The following is a 15,640-nucleotide window of genomic DNA, read 5'->3' as shown; positions in this document are numbered from 1 at the left end:
AGATCACCAGATCTCTCTCCCATCGAGCATGTCTGGGATATGATGGGAAGGAGATTGCATCTGACACTGAATGTTGATGACCTCGTTCGACAATTGGATCGAATTTGGCAGGAAATACCGCAAGAGACCATCCGGGAGCTTTATCGGTCTATGCCACGCCGTGTGGCAGCTTGTATCCAGGCTAGAGGCGGGTCAACACCTTATTGAACTTGTTACTGTAACTCTGCAATAAATTATTCAATTGTTCTGAAATTTTAATCATTTACTATTCTGTACATTGTCTTCCTATCCACCAATTTTCGCTTCTATCGGACAACTCCTTCTTGGTGCTTCAATTTTTTTGTTATAGAGTGTACTTCGAAAAAACTAAATATAAAAAAAATCTTAATAAAACTATTTATTATTTTCAAAACTGAATTTATTTCTTTGAGCCTTTTTATTACAGAATAATTATATATTTAGAAAACACTCCGAATGTGGCTTCAAAACAAAAAATATATCTTTAAATTCATTCTAAAATATTTACTTGAAAAGTCTTTTGTAAATTTTTAATTCGCATTTCGTAATGCACTAATTTAATGGAAGTAAAATGTTCACATAAATAGTCGATTTATACGACTTTTAATTCTAAGCCGTCAGATGACGTGTCATCATCCATATCTTGACAATCACATGAAGACAGTTCTGGTAACTTATCTCTGGAACTTTCATCAGAAGTAGGAACTTTAACTCGTAGGACGATGTCACTCAAATCAGGCTTGGGATTATGTTTGGTTGGAAGTGTTTGTTCTCTTGTACCGCCTGATGAAAGGAGTTCTCTTTCTTTCGAATTTCTCCATTTCATTCGACGATTCTGGAACCAAATTTTGACCTGCAAAAGATATAAAACTTGTGATGGACTTTTTTTAAAAAAAAAAAAATTAATAACCAACAATTTCTTGTCCACGTTGCATCGAAAATAATTTGTTAAGTGCGAAAAAAAGGATCCCCTTGAATAACTTTTGATCTAATGATCGGATCTTCACGTTCTAGGACTTACTCTTAATGATTAGAAAGGGTACCCTAAAAATTATATTAGTTAATTACTGCAAACGATATTTGAAGTAACGGAATACGAAGCAAAGATCACCAGTTACATCATTTTAAAGAATGTAATTCTACATGACGAAATACAAAATTTAAGTGAAATTGGTCGAATAGATGCAGAGAAATTGAATTTTAAATAAGAAGTATTTTTAAAATTCGATTTTTCAGGAATTATTTGCTCAATTCGCTCAAGAACTATTCGCAAAAGCTATTTCGCTTAAATTTCACATTTTTTCATGTAAAATAATTACATTCTTTAAAATGATGTAATAAATTGTATACCTTACAATTCAAAATTATTATTTCAAATTTGTATTTTGTTTACCAACGGTGATAAAATAAAATGAAAAGCCTGCATCATTTGTACTGCCCTTTGCTTCCTCAAACATACCACGAAATCAGCTAAACTAAAGGTTTCGACAGCAAATAAGGGTTCGGGGGAAAAAAGACAGTATCTTCACTTTTCACTACCTTTTAATTAGAAAAACTGCTGTTTTTCTCAGAACAGCAGTATACTGTTATTTATTTATTTTATTTATACGAAACTGAACACAATATTGGTGCAAATTATGCCCAGTTGTTGCTTGCTGAGTGTATAAAATGCTAATGAAATTTAAAGAAAGGTACCATACTGGTTTCATAATTTCAAGTATGGTGTCATATCAGGTTCCAAAATCCCCTGTTTGATTTCATACAAAAATTTAAATTACCAGTATGTTTATACTGATTCTGGTATAATCTCTAATGGTTCCAGTTAGTGAGCCGGGATATCATGGTTGGTAGGGCACTGGGCCTATGTCCAAGAGTTAGTGGGTTCTATCCTCACCGGCCGAAGACTGATGCACGTTAAATCTGTCGAGTCGCAAAGTCCTCCATGTTCCCATAACAAATCATACCTCTGAGGGTCCTGATCCAGGAGTTTCCTTGTCTTAATTTAAAATTAGTTCAAAATTAAAAGGCTACGGAGTAGAACGTTAGTAGTCGTAAACCCAAAATTGGGTCGGCTGTTCAACGATGGATATATAATGGTTCCAGTTTCCTTTTGCTGCAAGTATTTTGATCTTTTTTTAACAGGATAATCTCTACCAGCCAATAGTAACTGCTCGCCACCAAGTTTTTTTTTCTTTTCTTTTCTTTTAAGGAGGTATTTTTATATTCGTTGGGCTTCTTTTCCGAAGAAGGAAGTTGGTTTAATTAAATGGTTAACTCTGCAAATTTTACTGAAGTTCGTTACAATTACGGACGCTGGGCTTTTTTCTCAAAAGAAGAAATGAGCCGTATTATTGTAATTAGCGATCAAACCCAATTTCTTAATGTGTGGAGGTTGCATATTCGCATATTAAAAATTTTGTAAACAAGAAGAAAAAAAATGTTATTGAAATCTGCCAAAACACAAGTAAAGAAGATGTTATAAAAAATATTAAAACTAAATTGATTGCTCTATGAAAGTTGGAGGATTTTTAATAATCACCTTTCAACACCCCTCTGTTTTAGTCAGAGTGATTTAGGTTCTTTTATAGTCCGGTTTTCCTCAGAGGTGATTCGTTATATTTCAATAGTTTCCGTTTTTACTTGTTTAATAAAAATTCACGGTCCCTAATGTAAACACTTTTTTACTACCTTTCTGAAAAGGATTCTAAAATTACACCAAATGTTCAATAATGATAAATTTTAACACTACTTTTTAAAATTATGTGAAAATGTAGACATTTGTGATTACAAATTATAACTCAGGCAGGGAAGAAAACGATATCGAAATCGAACGAACCTTTACTGAGGAAAGCGGGAATGAAAGCATTAAAACCTGTTAGATAGCGGTAAGGAAATTGAGAGAAAAACGATTTCTAAAAATGCCTTTAAATTTAATCCTTTAAAAAATAAAATTAGTACTGGTATTTTCAGTCTCCCCTTCCTCAGTAGTGTTTGCTCAATTTTGATAAGATTTTCGTTCATTTTTCCTCGTTTAAACATTGATTTTCTACTCTTTATGTGTCGACTTCATTTTTGACAAAGATTCTAAAAATAGATTTTAAAGGTAATCAGTGCAAAACACCCTTTATATTAAACATAATTTTTTTTAAAAGTCAATCGCTTGCTACAGTCTACAGTCATTGTTTGATTCCTGTAAATGAAGCCCTAATAAGATTAATTTATATTTGTAAATCCATAAGAATCAGCCTAATACTTCCACAATTAAATCTGCTTAAATACAAGAAAATATTCATTCAAATAGCCAACTTATTAAGTAAGTGGTTAGAGAACATCAGCTCATTAAGTATTGAAAGAGCCATCAAAATGAGACACAAGTATACTAAAGGTAGATGGGTAATAACAAGGAGTAAGTCGCTCTTAGCAGCTGTGCAGTTTGGCCGCCTATTGATGCTTGTCTTACGCTTTCATATTTTTTGTCAGCTTTAGCATTAACGAATGTAAGCGTACGACATGGGGCTTAGAGGCGCAAGCCACTGAATTGCTTGAATATAAATGACGTCACAGCTGCAACCAATCATCGACCACAATGTGGAGGCGCGTATTGATTGGCAGTTTTTAGCGAAGAGTGATAACGCTGTCCCCTCAAGAGAAACATTAGCATACTTTTACTCTCTACAGATCAATAAGCATAGATTAGTGGATTTATATCAAGCCGACAGCATGCTCTCTGCACCCACACCGCGACGAGTCGGCGAAAAGTTCCACGAAACTAAAAAGGAGTTAGCTCGAAATGTTTTCACTGACAGATAAAAATTTCATAGGAATTTGAAAAACAAACATATCTTTACAGAATAACTATAAAATATAGATTTATGGAAACATTATAAATCGATTCACTAAGACTTTATGCTTGTAACACTTTTTAATGCTGCCAAATTTCAATAAAACGACAGAAAATATTCAAAGTGAAGTTGCAGCACGCTGTAAAAACAGCTGAATATCCTATTTCTTTCATAGTTTATAAAATAAACATGCTTGGTTTAGTACAAAATTTTTCTATATTCCAAAGGTTATTGATCAAAACCTTCTTTTGTTTTGGATGGCTGGTTGATAGTGGAGTTAATGTCGGAGTGCCTGATTGATATATACAGTCTCAATCTATCTCTATCACAGTCCTTATGAACTTATTGTAACGAATCAAACGGTGTTACAAACTACGTATGAAGCGAAAATAAAAGGGAGTCAACTAAAAAAATAATTAAAAGATCGCTTAGGAGTTTTGGAATTGAGGAACCAGAAGAAAATAAACCCCCTTAAAGGTTTGGAGTTGATGTGCTTTGAAGGACAGCATTTATAAAATATAACATTTTTAATTGTTTATCTCTGTTTGAGATTTGGTTAAGAAAAAATATGTAAGCAACTTTGATGGCGTAGTTGGCACCTGAACTCACAACTCCTAAATCAGTCACAACATCAGAAGAGCATGGAATATGTAATATTTTCAGCAGCTTATAGATCTTTGGCTTTTTATAACCGGCAAATAAAGCATTCCCGAAACAACCTGTTATGTTCCAGCGAATCATAAAGGTTTCAACGTCCTCGAGCCTTTTGGCATGATGATAGCAATTGCCTGCTACCACTTAGAAAGGCTGGTACCCATCGAATTGAAGCTGGATGGACTTTAAGCCGCCACTGGGATCGAACCCCAACCCTCCACAATGAGAGCTCAGTGTCTTAACTACTGAGCTAACCTAGTTTCATAACAGATTAGACAAAATTCAATACAGTGGAGGGAAGATAGATGTAGCTGATCATAATTGAAGAACATGTTGAGCGACATTTTGTAGTGAATTTGTGAAAATAAGTTTCAGAATGTATCGAAACATCAGGATGCTATTTGCAAATCATCTTTATACAAAGTAAACCATGTAACCTAAATATTTGGCCAAATGAAGCGATTTTTTTAAAAAAATGAATCCTACAATATACAACTTATTATTACAATATGTTATTCTTAAATATAACATATTTCAATGTTTTAAAATGCCACTTAACATTTACCAACTTCCGCAATTAAAGAAATATCGTAAATTATATAAAAAAATTTCTGAATGTGCATCAGAATAACCATACCTTCAAAAAAATTTTCAGGCAGTTTTTTTTTTCTTTTTTAGTTTCTTTAAATTTTCTTGCCTAGAAGACTCAATCAAAGCTGTAAAAATGATTATCTCTAAAATTGTGTATGCAATTATAATACGTAATGTAAATTTTATTTTATTATGAAATCCTCGTATAGATGAAGTAAAAACAACAAAACATAAATAATGTCAGATAAAAAGTTTACGTGTTGAAATTCTAAAAGCTTCGAAAAACAAAAATTGTTTATAAATCGATTCGATTCAAATATTCTTTTCAAAAGAGATTAAAAAGAAAACAATTCTTACTTTTTGATCAGAAATCATCTGAAAAAATGTCAATTGCCAAGAAACTTGGAGATATTTTCGATTAACTATTAATAAATTAACTTCTCTGAGCAATCAAAGAACATTATTTCATTTTTTTCATAGTCTGAACTTAGCAACGGATTAAAATTAGGTATTGCTCTCTTGAATTTGCTTATGGTTGTTTTAAATTACTCATTTATGGCGGAGACTTTGTTTGGCGGTTTTTTATGACTATCGCCAAACATATATAACTCCTTAGCCCCCCCCCCCAAGTTATTATCAAATCTTTTCGAAATTTTTTTAAGGGTCAGGAATCCAAATATAAAAAATAAAAAAATAAAAAATGTAATTATTCAGAGAAAGTACGTTTTTGTGTCTGATTTCGTAACTTAATTATTAGTTTGCACTAATTAAATAGCATATTTGAGGTAACCCCCGGAGACCATTAAGATTGACACTTAGTACGTGAAAATTCACTCATTAGGAATGAAGGTTATTCAGGGTGATAACTTTTTTTATTTTGTTGTGTCTCACTGTTTACATTAAACTGGGGGAAAAATAACATATTTACCTGTGAGTCTTTTAATCCTAGCTTTTCTGCTAGCTTTTTTCGATCTGGTTTGCTTATGTATTTTTGAAGTTGAAATCTTTTCTCAAGACCTTGCCTTTGAGCATCTGAAAAGACTGCTCTTCTCATCATTCCTCTTCTAGGTTTTCCTCGAGCAGCTGTTGCCCATGGAAAAGGAACTGTTGTTGATGGTGCAAGAGCTGATTGCGAAGTAGTAATTGTAATAGGAATATTTTGACCCATGATGGCATTATTTAAGCTTTGGTAACTGTGGGTAACATGTGGACTTGCTGTAAAATATTGAAAAAAAAGCTAATTATGCACAGTAACAATCTTAATTGTACGAAAAATAGCAATATTTGAAAATTAAAGCCGAATGATAAAAAGAGGTAGCTCTAAATACCAAGTTTTCCAAAACTAACAAGAACAATAATAATACAAAAATAAAAAATATCCTAAATTAGATTTGTCCTAGAACCTAAATCAAGTTCAACTAAAAATTAAGTTTCATCGAATAAATATTCTTTAAGCCATGCTCTAAAAATCATGATAAAATTACAAAATTTTAACAGCATAATAATAAGAACATATTTCATAGTTTTATTAAAATCATTACCAAACACTTACTTAATTACTGAAAATTACCCTGCTTTCTGCTGTTTCCGATGAATCAGATAATTTTTACCATATTCTAGTAATTTTCACCATACTTTTTTTTCTTGGTGTAAGTTCAAAAAAAAAATGTTTGACATAAATACAGCAAACTAATGAAACAAAGAGTTTTCTAATTCTTAAAAAAATGGGGTTCCCATTTATGATTTTGAAGTCGCTTCAGGGGTGAGGTTGGTAGGTCAAGTTAAATAGCATTGAATATATCCTTCAAAAATATAAACGATATAATAACAAAAAGGGGTACATAGTTTTATTTGCAATTTTTTCGGGAAACTTCACTCAAAAGTACATTTATTTAAAAGCATCAATAAGATGCAATATTTTAAAGAGCTACAAATTCATTTAAACATTACAATTTTAATTATTAAATTAAAATTTTCGGCATCTCAAAAATATCAACATGGTACTGTAAATTGGTTTCTCATGAAATCATTTTTTATAATAACTGTTATAAGTTTAAAGTTTTACGTTTCAGCTTTAAATTTATACAAATAAGTCATTAAAAAGTTTTACGTATAACCAATTACCAAAACTGCTACTCTCAAAGTCTTTTAGTACGATTTTTTTAGGGAAGAGGAAATAAAATTTTTAAATACTGGAACGTTAGTGACATAAATTTTATTGAAATACAACTAAGATTTTATTATTATTTATTTTATTAAATTTATTTTATTTGAAAAGCTGTTACGTTTTTATGTAAGTTCAAACTTTATAAAAAATATTCCTTAAAAAAGTTTAATTCTTAACCTATTACCAAAACTGCTACACGCAAAACTAATACCGTCATAAGTAATAACCATTTAAGGAAGGAAAAAAAGCTCTTAAAGGAGGCGACAAGAATTTCATTATTATTTAAAAATAAACCAAGATGCAATATTTTGAAATACTATACATTCATTTAATTACTATACGTTGAATCATAGAACTAATATTTTCAGTATCTAAAAAATATCATCACGTAAATAAATTTTTCATGAATTTTTTTTATTGTAATTCTATTGATTTTGAAAAGCTTCTACGTTTTTATGAAAGTTCAAAATTTATTAAAAATAATCTTCAAAAAAGTTTAACTCTTTACTAATCATCAAAATTGCTTTATGCAAAGTTTTCACAATACATTTATTTGATTACTATTAATTTAAATCATAAAAATAAATTTTGCCATCGAAAAAATATCAACATGCTATTCTAAATAGATTTTCACGAAAAAACATTTCTTGAAATAATTTTAATAATTTTGAAAAGCTGTTACATTTTTATATAAGCTAAGAATTTATAAGAAATATTATTTAAAAAAGTTTAACTTTTAACTAATAACCGAAATTGCTTGACGCAATGTTTTCACTCGACATTCATTTAATTATTATAATTTGAATCATTAAATTAAAATGTTTCGCATCTAAAAAACTTTTATCATGCTATTGGAAACTGATTTTTCAAGAAAATAAATTTTTACAATGATTTTATTAATTTTGAAAAGCTGTTATGTTCTTATGTAAATTCAAAATTTGTAAAAAATATTCTTCAAAAAAATTTTAACTCTTAATCAATTACCAAAACTGCTACACACAAAGTTTTGTAACAATTTTAGGAAGAAAAAAAGCGCTTACTTAAAAAGAGGAAAGAAGATTTTTAAATGCTGGAATGTTATAGCGTCACAAATTTCCTTCAATTATATCGATTTATTATTAATGGAAAATATTGTCAAGAATCAATACTTTGAAGCGCTATACACTCATTTAATTGCTATAATTTGAATCATAGAATTAATATTTTCGGCATCTAAAAAATATCAACAAGCTATTGTAAATACATTTTTCGCGAAAAATTTTTTCGACCATAATTTTACTGATTTTGAAAAGTTTTTATGTTTTTATGTAAGTTCAAAATTTATAGAAAATATTCTTAAAAAAGTTTCACTCTTAGTCAATAACCAAAAATGCTATATGCAAAGTTTTCACTCTGAACATTAAACAAAAAAATAGCTTAAATACGAAAAGGGAAAAGGATTTTTTGAATGCTAGAATGTTAGCGTCACAAATTTCATCCAAATACCACTAAGATTCAATTGTATAAAATAATTTTTCTTCAAAAAAAATTAAAAGAAGCATCTTAGTTATATCTCATTTTATTGTCAATAAATTAAAATATTACAACCCTGAGGGAGATATAAAATAAAATTAACAAAACACAGTCTGTGATAAGTACTTCAATTATAATGTTTCCAGAAAAGAACTTGCATAAAAACGCATCGTCTAACCATCAACCATAGAAACACGATATTATCTCTAACAGTGAAATAGCCACTCTTGACTAACTGACAGCAAACCAATAATATGAACCTGTCTTGTTTTCATCCATGTACAATGAATTTATTTAGTTCTTTCATTTTTATTAACGTAAATGGCGCACGCTAAACTCTTGAGATACCGCTAAAGCCTCATATTTTAACACTTTTGCGTCGATAAAAAGCAAATGCGACTTAAAAGGCAAATAAGTGGTGGAGTGCGCTGCTTATCAAAAAAAGAAGGCTTCCTTTGTGTTAATGGTACTTGTGACAGGCGCCTATATTATTAACGACGACCAGGTGTATTAATAGGAATTTGTTTATAAGACCACTTGTTAAAAGGTTAACTTTGAAGTGGCTTTCCTACTGATATCCGATCTTAGAAACATTGAGTTCTTGATGATGTCGCCGCTTTTTCTTGATTCAACTAAATGTCGCTCAAATAAACAATGAAACTTAAGTTTGAACTGATATTTAAAACCTCGACTTGCTTACTTGCATTAAGTACCCTACTTTAATAGGAAAGAAATTATTCTAACGAGATTTTATGTTACTTTTTAACGACGCAAAATTTTTAATGTCCTTCAGCGCTCTGAAGATGTGTAACTTTCAAACTGATTTTGTTTAGATTAATGAATTTAATATGCGGCTTGATTTGTGGATCATTAAAGGGTTCCCAATATATGAATCATGACCCGAATCTATGATGGAGCCTTTAAGAAACCAAAAAGGAATTGTTCCCTGCAAAAATTAATTTTATTGACTTTTTATTTATTTATTTTTTTTAAAATTTAAGTTTTGATTATATTTGAGTTAAAATATTATCAAAGCAGGGAAAAATGACTATTTCGCAGTCCTATTCTTACTTAATTTATGAATCTTGGTTAAATATTTATAAAAATATTCTGTAAACATTTTCAGGTACTTGTTGTGTTTATTTTTCAAAAATTTTGACGCCCCAGCTTTCATATGAAAAACGTTTCTAAGGATACTTCTTCCAGTTTATCAACTCAACTATATTATTAATATCCCATAATTAATTAGTGTAGCAATATGATTGTTATTGATGATTCCCTATATTTTTCACATGGTTCTATTCTATTAAAAATTCTTCTACTTTACTATAATTAAAACCGTAACTTGCTTACTTGAATCAAGTTCTCCTCTTTCGAAGGAAAAAAAATATTCTAATAACATTATATGTTACTGTTTAAGGACGAAAAATTTTTAATGTTTCAATCTCATGTTTTTTTTTCTTTTTTAATTATCAAATTCAAGGTGTGTATCGATTTATATATATCGTGTTAATTAAGAGGTGTCTTAACACTATTAGATCTGTATATCCGAAGGATTAAAAAGTAAAAAAGCATCATTATTCACGAACATTTATCAAAAAATGACATCACACCCAAATTCGATATTTTTATTTAGCTATAAGTAACTCATCCGATTAATTTATGAAATTTATGAGAGAGCTTTCAAAAATTTTGATTATATTCCTTCTAGAAAATAGTTGTTTGGTATGGTACTAAGATTTCTGAAATTACACCTCAAAACACAATTGCGCTCTCACTGAATTTATTAATATATATATATATATATATGCACCGAAGAGCCATTACATTATGACCATCCTCCATCTATAACAATGGGTTCTCCCAGGTTTTCATGGTTTCTCGCCCAGGAACAATGTTTTCATGGGGCACATTAGGACCCATAATCCTCATAGAACAATCCCTGACGTCTGTAAGCTACTTGAACATAGTTGCAGACCAGGTTCACCCATTCATGGCAACAGTTTTTCCTGCGGGGGATGGTGTTTACCAACAGGATAATGCACCATGTCATAAGGGTTGAATCGTCATGGATTGGTTCGAGGAACATTCCAGTGACTTTCAAGTCATGTCTTGGCCCCCAAATTCACCTGACCTTAATCCAATAGAGCATTTGTGGTCCTACTTGGAAAATCAAATTCGTGCTGCCACGCTACTTCCTCGCAATGTGAGGAAATTGCAGGACGAATTAGTGAGCGCTTGGTACCAGATACCTCTGACTACCTATCAGCACCTTGTGGAATCAATGCCACGGCGGATGCTAGCAGTTTTGAGGGCTAAAGGTGGTCCTACATGTTATTAACAGGGTGGTCATAATGTAATGACTCTTCGGTGTATCTATATATACTTAAAAAAGTTGGAAATTAAAACACATTCATTATTTTTAAGAGCTATCCAATAATACCAAACTCGATCTTTCACCACCCTGGGGGTGGGGCACAGTGGCATAGTTAGCGGGGACTAGACGGGATACTTGCTCCTAGGTGCAACCTTAGAGGGAAGACAAATTCATGAAATATGAAAAATGTTTAAAAATACAAAATTCCTGGGTAAAATGCATTTAAGCATCCAAGTGTAATATAACCTACATTTTGCAACACACACACCGTTAAAATTGAAACCAAATCGAAAAAAATTATGATATTATCAATTAACGATGCCTTAATCATTATGTAAAGTTGCAGAATATTTTGTTTAATATGAAATAAGAAAGAAAAAGCATTGCCAAGTGCACTTGATATAAGCTTTTTGTAAATAATCTGAAACTTAAATTACTCCAAAAAGTCGCTTAAAATCCTACACCATATCATAAGGGGTGCAAAGCAAAAACTGAGTTTGTCCCCGGCCCTAGCTATGCCTCTGGTGGTGCATGGGCTACTTTGAAATCTCAAATTTGAATCACTACTTTTTATTGCAGTTTCGGATTCTCTAAAAAAAAAAAAATTCAATTTGAGTTGTTGGCTTATACATTTTGTTTCACAAATGGCGCTGTAACCGAGAAAATTAAAAAGGGTCTTCAAAAAATACTTTCAACTAGAATAAAAATGCGAAAACTATTTTTTAATTGTTGGAATCGGAATCTTATTACGAAGTAAAAATTTAGATGCGTGATTTTAACTGAAAAATTCTAATTGATCCTCTTAAAGAGATTCTCAATCAATAATTCGAGGGCTCAGACCTGAATTTGGATCTTCAGAAAGGGGTTGACAAGAGCAAAAGCTCTTAGAATATAAAATTTAAATCATTGATTTTTCTGTAATTATAAACCTTGAACGTTTTTCCACTTAAACTGGTAGTAAAACAGAAAGAAATAATCATAGTTTGGCAGTTCTTTGATTATATAGTTTGTGTATCCTGGTATTATTTAGTTTATCAATCATATTAATATTTAGTTTAATAATATTATTATTTAACTTATCAATTCAATCCTATTATTATTATCAGTCATATCATTATTTAGTTCTTTTTAAATATTTGGATCATTTTTAATCCCTTCGATCTAAGTTTCGACCAAACGTCCTAGTTTTAGAATAAGTCTTTAAATTATGTATTCTTCATTTTTAGTATTTTTAACGGCGATACCCGATGTCCAATTACTAGAAATACAAGCAAGAATTGAAGCATCTATCAAATTGCTCAGTTTTTGACTCGTCTGTAAAAGAGAAAATAAGTAAAAATTCCCCTAGCCATTTGCAGGTAAAAGGTAAACGCATCTTAATTAATTTTCAAAATATTATGTAATTACTTGCAGCTTAAACTTATTCAATAGCACAAATTAGATGCCCAATTCAGTACTTTTATTGGAAAAAATGTTTTCATTTTGGTTAATTAATGCCTAGTGTTTGACTATTAAAACATTTTTAATTAGTTTCGTAATTGGCAGAATGTTATAATATTTCATATTTATACGATACAGTGCAGTGATCTAACCAATCAATGATTTTTTATCTGACCAATTCATAGTTCAGGGGCAAAAAAAAAACTCTCCCGCCGAACTTTTAGTTTAGCAACTGGTATTAATTATTTCAGTAACAGGAATTTTGATGCATCGTTCAAAAAATTAATTTTTTATTGAATAATTTTAGTTTCAAAATACATCATAGAATCCCGAAGCATGTTTGACTGTCAATTTTGAATTGAGGCTAAAATGTTATCCCGTTGAAAAAGTTATCCAAAGTGAAGTTATCCAATTGAATGATTTTAGTTTCAAAATACATCATAGAATCCTGAAGCATGTTTGACCGTCAATTTTGAATTAAGGCTAAAATGTTATCCAGTTGAAAAAGTTATCCAAAGTGAGGTTATCCTGTTGATGTTAACGATTGAACCCTTAGACAATTAATCCGCAACAAAGTATTACATTATATGTTAATATTAGATAATAATCAATAAAACATAATTTCAATTTCGTTAGAAGTTAATTGCTACTTTCAAACTGAAAGTTGATTTCAACTGGGAAATATTAAAATTTTAAATTAATTTTCAGAGTTAGGAAAGAGATCTTTAAAAAGATGATGAAACTATATTTAACTGATTCTTAAAATAAGTTTTTAAACTTCATACAACTTGTAAACTTTTGTTGTTAACAATCTGATATACAGAAGAAAAAAAAACTTTCGTCTATAATACATTTTTAAAACGAAATTTAGAAATAGAATTTTAGAAAACAATTTACAAATTAAATTTTGGAAAATAATTAAGGAATTGAATTTTGAAAAACAATTTTTAAAAAAAGCATTAATATTGTTTGCTCAAAAAAACGCATTATTAATTTTTCTCTTAAATAATATTCTTCAATAAGACATGATATATGACATTTTTGTTTAAAAAGTATAACACTAAATTAATAAAAATATATAAAAAAACCAATATTTACCTGTTATGAAAGGTGATCTAAAGTTAACGTACTGCAATGGCGGTGGCTGCCGATAATGCCTTGGTATGCTTTTATTCATTTGATAAGTATAGGGACTTAAAGGTGAGTTTAGATATTCATCTGAAAAGATAAATAAAAGTTCTCATCTAGTAGCTTCGTTCTTTTGATTAAATAAAGTTTGAAATAAAAAATAACTATCGATAAAATTGTTGAAATTGTTTGCAATATAAACTATCCTTTTTGCAGCAAATAATTATTATTTTATTTATAATGTAAAGAATTAATATCTGATTACATTTGTAAGTGAATAATGATAATGTGTTTGTTTTAGCATATTATATACTGCAGAACATAAAATCAAAATTAAAAGCTCTTAATTGAAGAAATGAAAATATAATTCATAGCAAATGGAGCATTTAATACTAAGCTGAACATACTATTATTAAATTAAAAGAAAGCTGGTTACCATACCATGCAGAAAATAAAAATAATATATTCTTAGTACTTTTTTACTAATTATTTATAGACGAATAACTGAAAGCGTTTAGATTTAAAGGAATTCGTTCTTTTGACTAAATAAAGTTTGAAATAAAAAATAACTATCGATAAAATTGTTGAAATTGTTTGTAATATAAACTATCTTTTTTGCAGCAAATAATTATTACTTTATTTATAATGTAAAGAATTAATATCTGATTACATTTGTAAGTGAATTATGATAATGTGTTTGCTTTAGCATATTATATATTGCAGAACATAAAATCTAAATTAAAAGCTCTTAATTAAAGAAATGAAAATATAATTCATAGCAAATGGAACATTTAATACAAAGCTGAACGTACTATTATTAAATTAAAAGAAAGCTAGTTACCATACCATGCAGAAAATAAAAATAATATATTCTTAGTACTTTTTTATTAATTACTTATAGACGAGTAACTGAAAACGTTTAGATTTAAAGGAATTGGAAATCTTTTGAATATTATCGGTTTATCAAGGTTTCTCAAATCGACAATAATAATGGAGTAATTATCGTCTGTTGGGCATTTTTTTTATCTCAGCCACAAACAGTTGGAAGTCTTTGAACTTTTGAACTTGTTTACCTATAAGTTTGGGTACTTAGTTAAGTTAGATAACTGTACTAATAGCTTGGTTGTTTTACTTAGAACTAAAATCATACGGAAATCAGTTAATGTTGAATAAATAGAACAAATACCAACCTTTCATAACGCATACAATTGATTCTGCCATATGCATAATATTTATAATATGAGTGATAAAATAAAATGTCTCTAAAACTATGAAAATTTAAGTAGAATTATGGAATATGCACCAGGAAAAAATTATAGTCAAAACTACCATTATATGGTAAAATTTACCATGTTTCTGTCCCTATGGGAACACTGAAAAGCTAGGTAATATTTATTGAAGCCGTTAGACAACGATTTTGGTAAAATTATTAAATTAACAATAAATTATGGTTTTACTACCATGCCGTTAGGTAGTAAATGTGGTGAAATTTTATAATTTTGCCATGATATTTTAGATTTTGGCATAAAAACCATTTATTCGATTGAATTTACTTTTCTGTTTTCTATTTTTTTACTAAATATGTCGTAATAAGAGCTATAATTTTGAATACCATATGAATTGAATACCATATGCACGGAAAAATACCAAATGAATGGTTTAAATATCGTATATTTTGGTTTTATTAACCAAAATTACGTTGTTGTTGTTTCACCAAAAATATCATTAGCATACAGTATGGTAATGTTACACGATTTTTTTTCCATGTGAAATCAATGAATATTTAATTAATAATCTAGATTTCTTTAATTATTATGATGAATTATGCTAATATTTTATTTAACTTAGAATAAAATAAATTATTTCGCTGTTAGTGTTATTTGAAACATAAATGGAGAAAAAAACCAGAGT

The 15,640-nt window shown here is 29.5% G+C and overlaps 1 protein-coding gene across 2 annotated transcripts in view; it reads right to left on the bottom strand.

Annotated features, from left to right (window-relative positions):
• Window positions 1–396: 396 nt before the first annotated feature.
• The window catches only part of LOC107437392 (homeobox protein DBX1-A), a 47,688-nt gene continuing 32,444 nt past the window's right edge, over window positions 397–15,640 (bottom strand). For both annotated transcript variants that reach the window (XM_043047013.2, XM_043047015.2), the window contains exons 2-4: window positions 13,700–13,819; window positions 6,034–6,320; window positions 397–871 (exon numbers count right to left, since the gene is read on the bottom strand). In XM_043047013.2, coding sequence (XP_042902947.1) covers window positions 611–871; window positions 6,034–6,320; window positions 13,700–13,819 — 668 coding nt within the window. In that variant the 3' untranslated portion in view covers window positions 397–610. The remainder of the gene's footprint in view (window positions 872–6,033; window positions 6,321–13,699; window positions 13,820–15,640) is intronic.

Source organism: Parasteatoda tepidariorum, chromosome X2 (assembly GCF_043381705.1).
Source record: "Parasteatoda tepidariorum isolate YZ-2023 chromosome X2, CAS_Ptep_4.0, whole genome shotgun sequence".
In the NCBI taxonomy this organism is placed as follows: Eukaryota; Metazoa; Arthropoda; class Arachnida; order Araneae; family Theridiidae; genus Parasteatoda; species Parasteatoda tepidariorum.
This window is presented reverse-complemented; position numbering and strand designations above follow the sequence as displayed.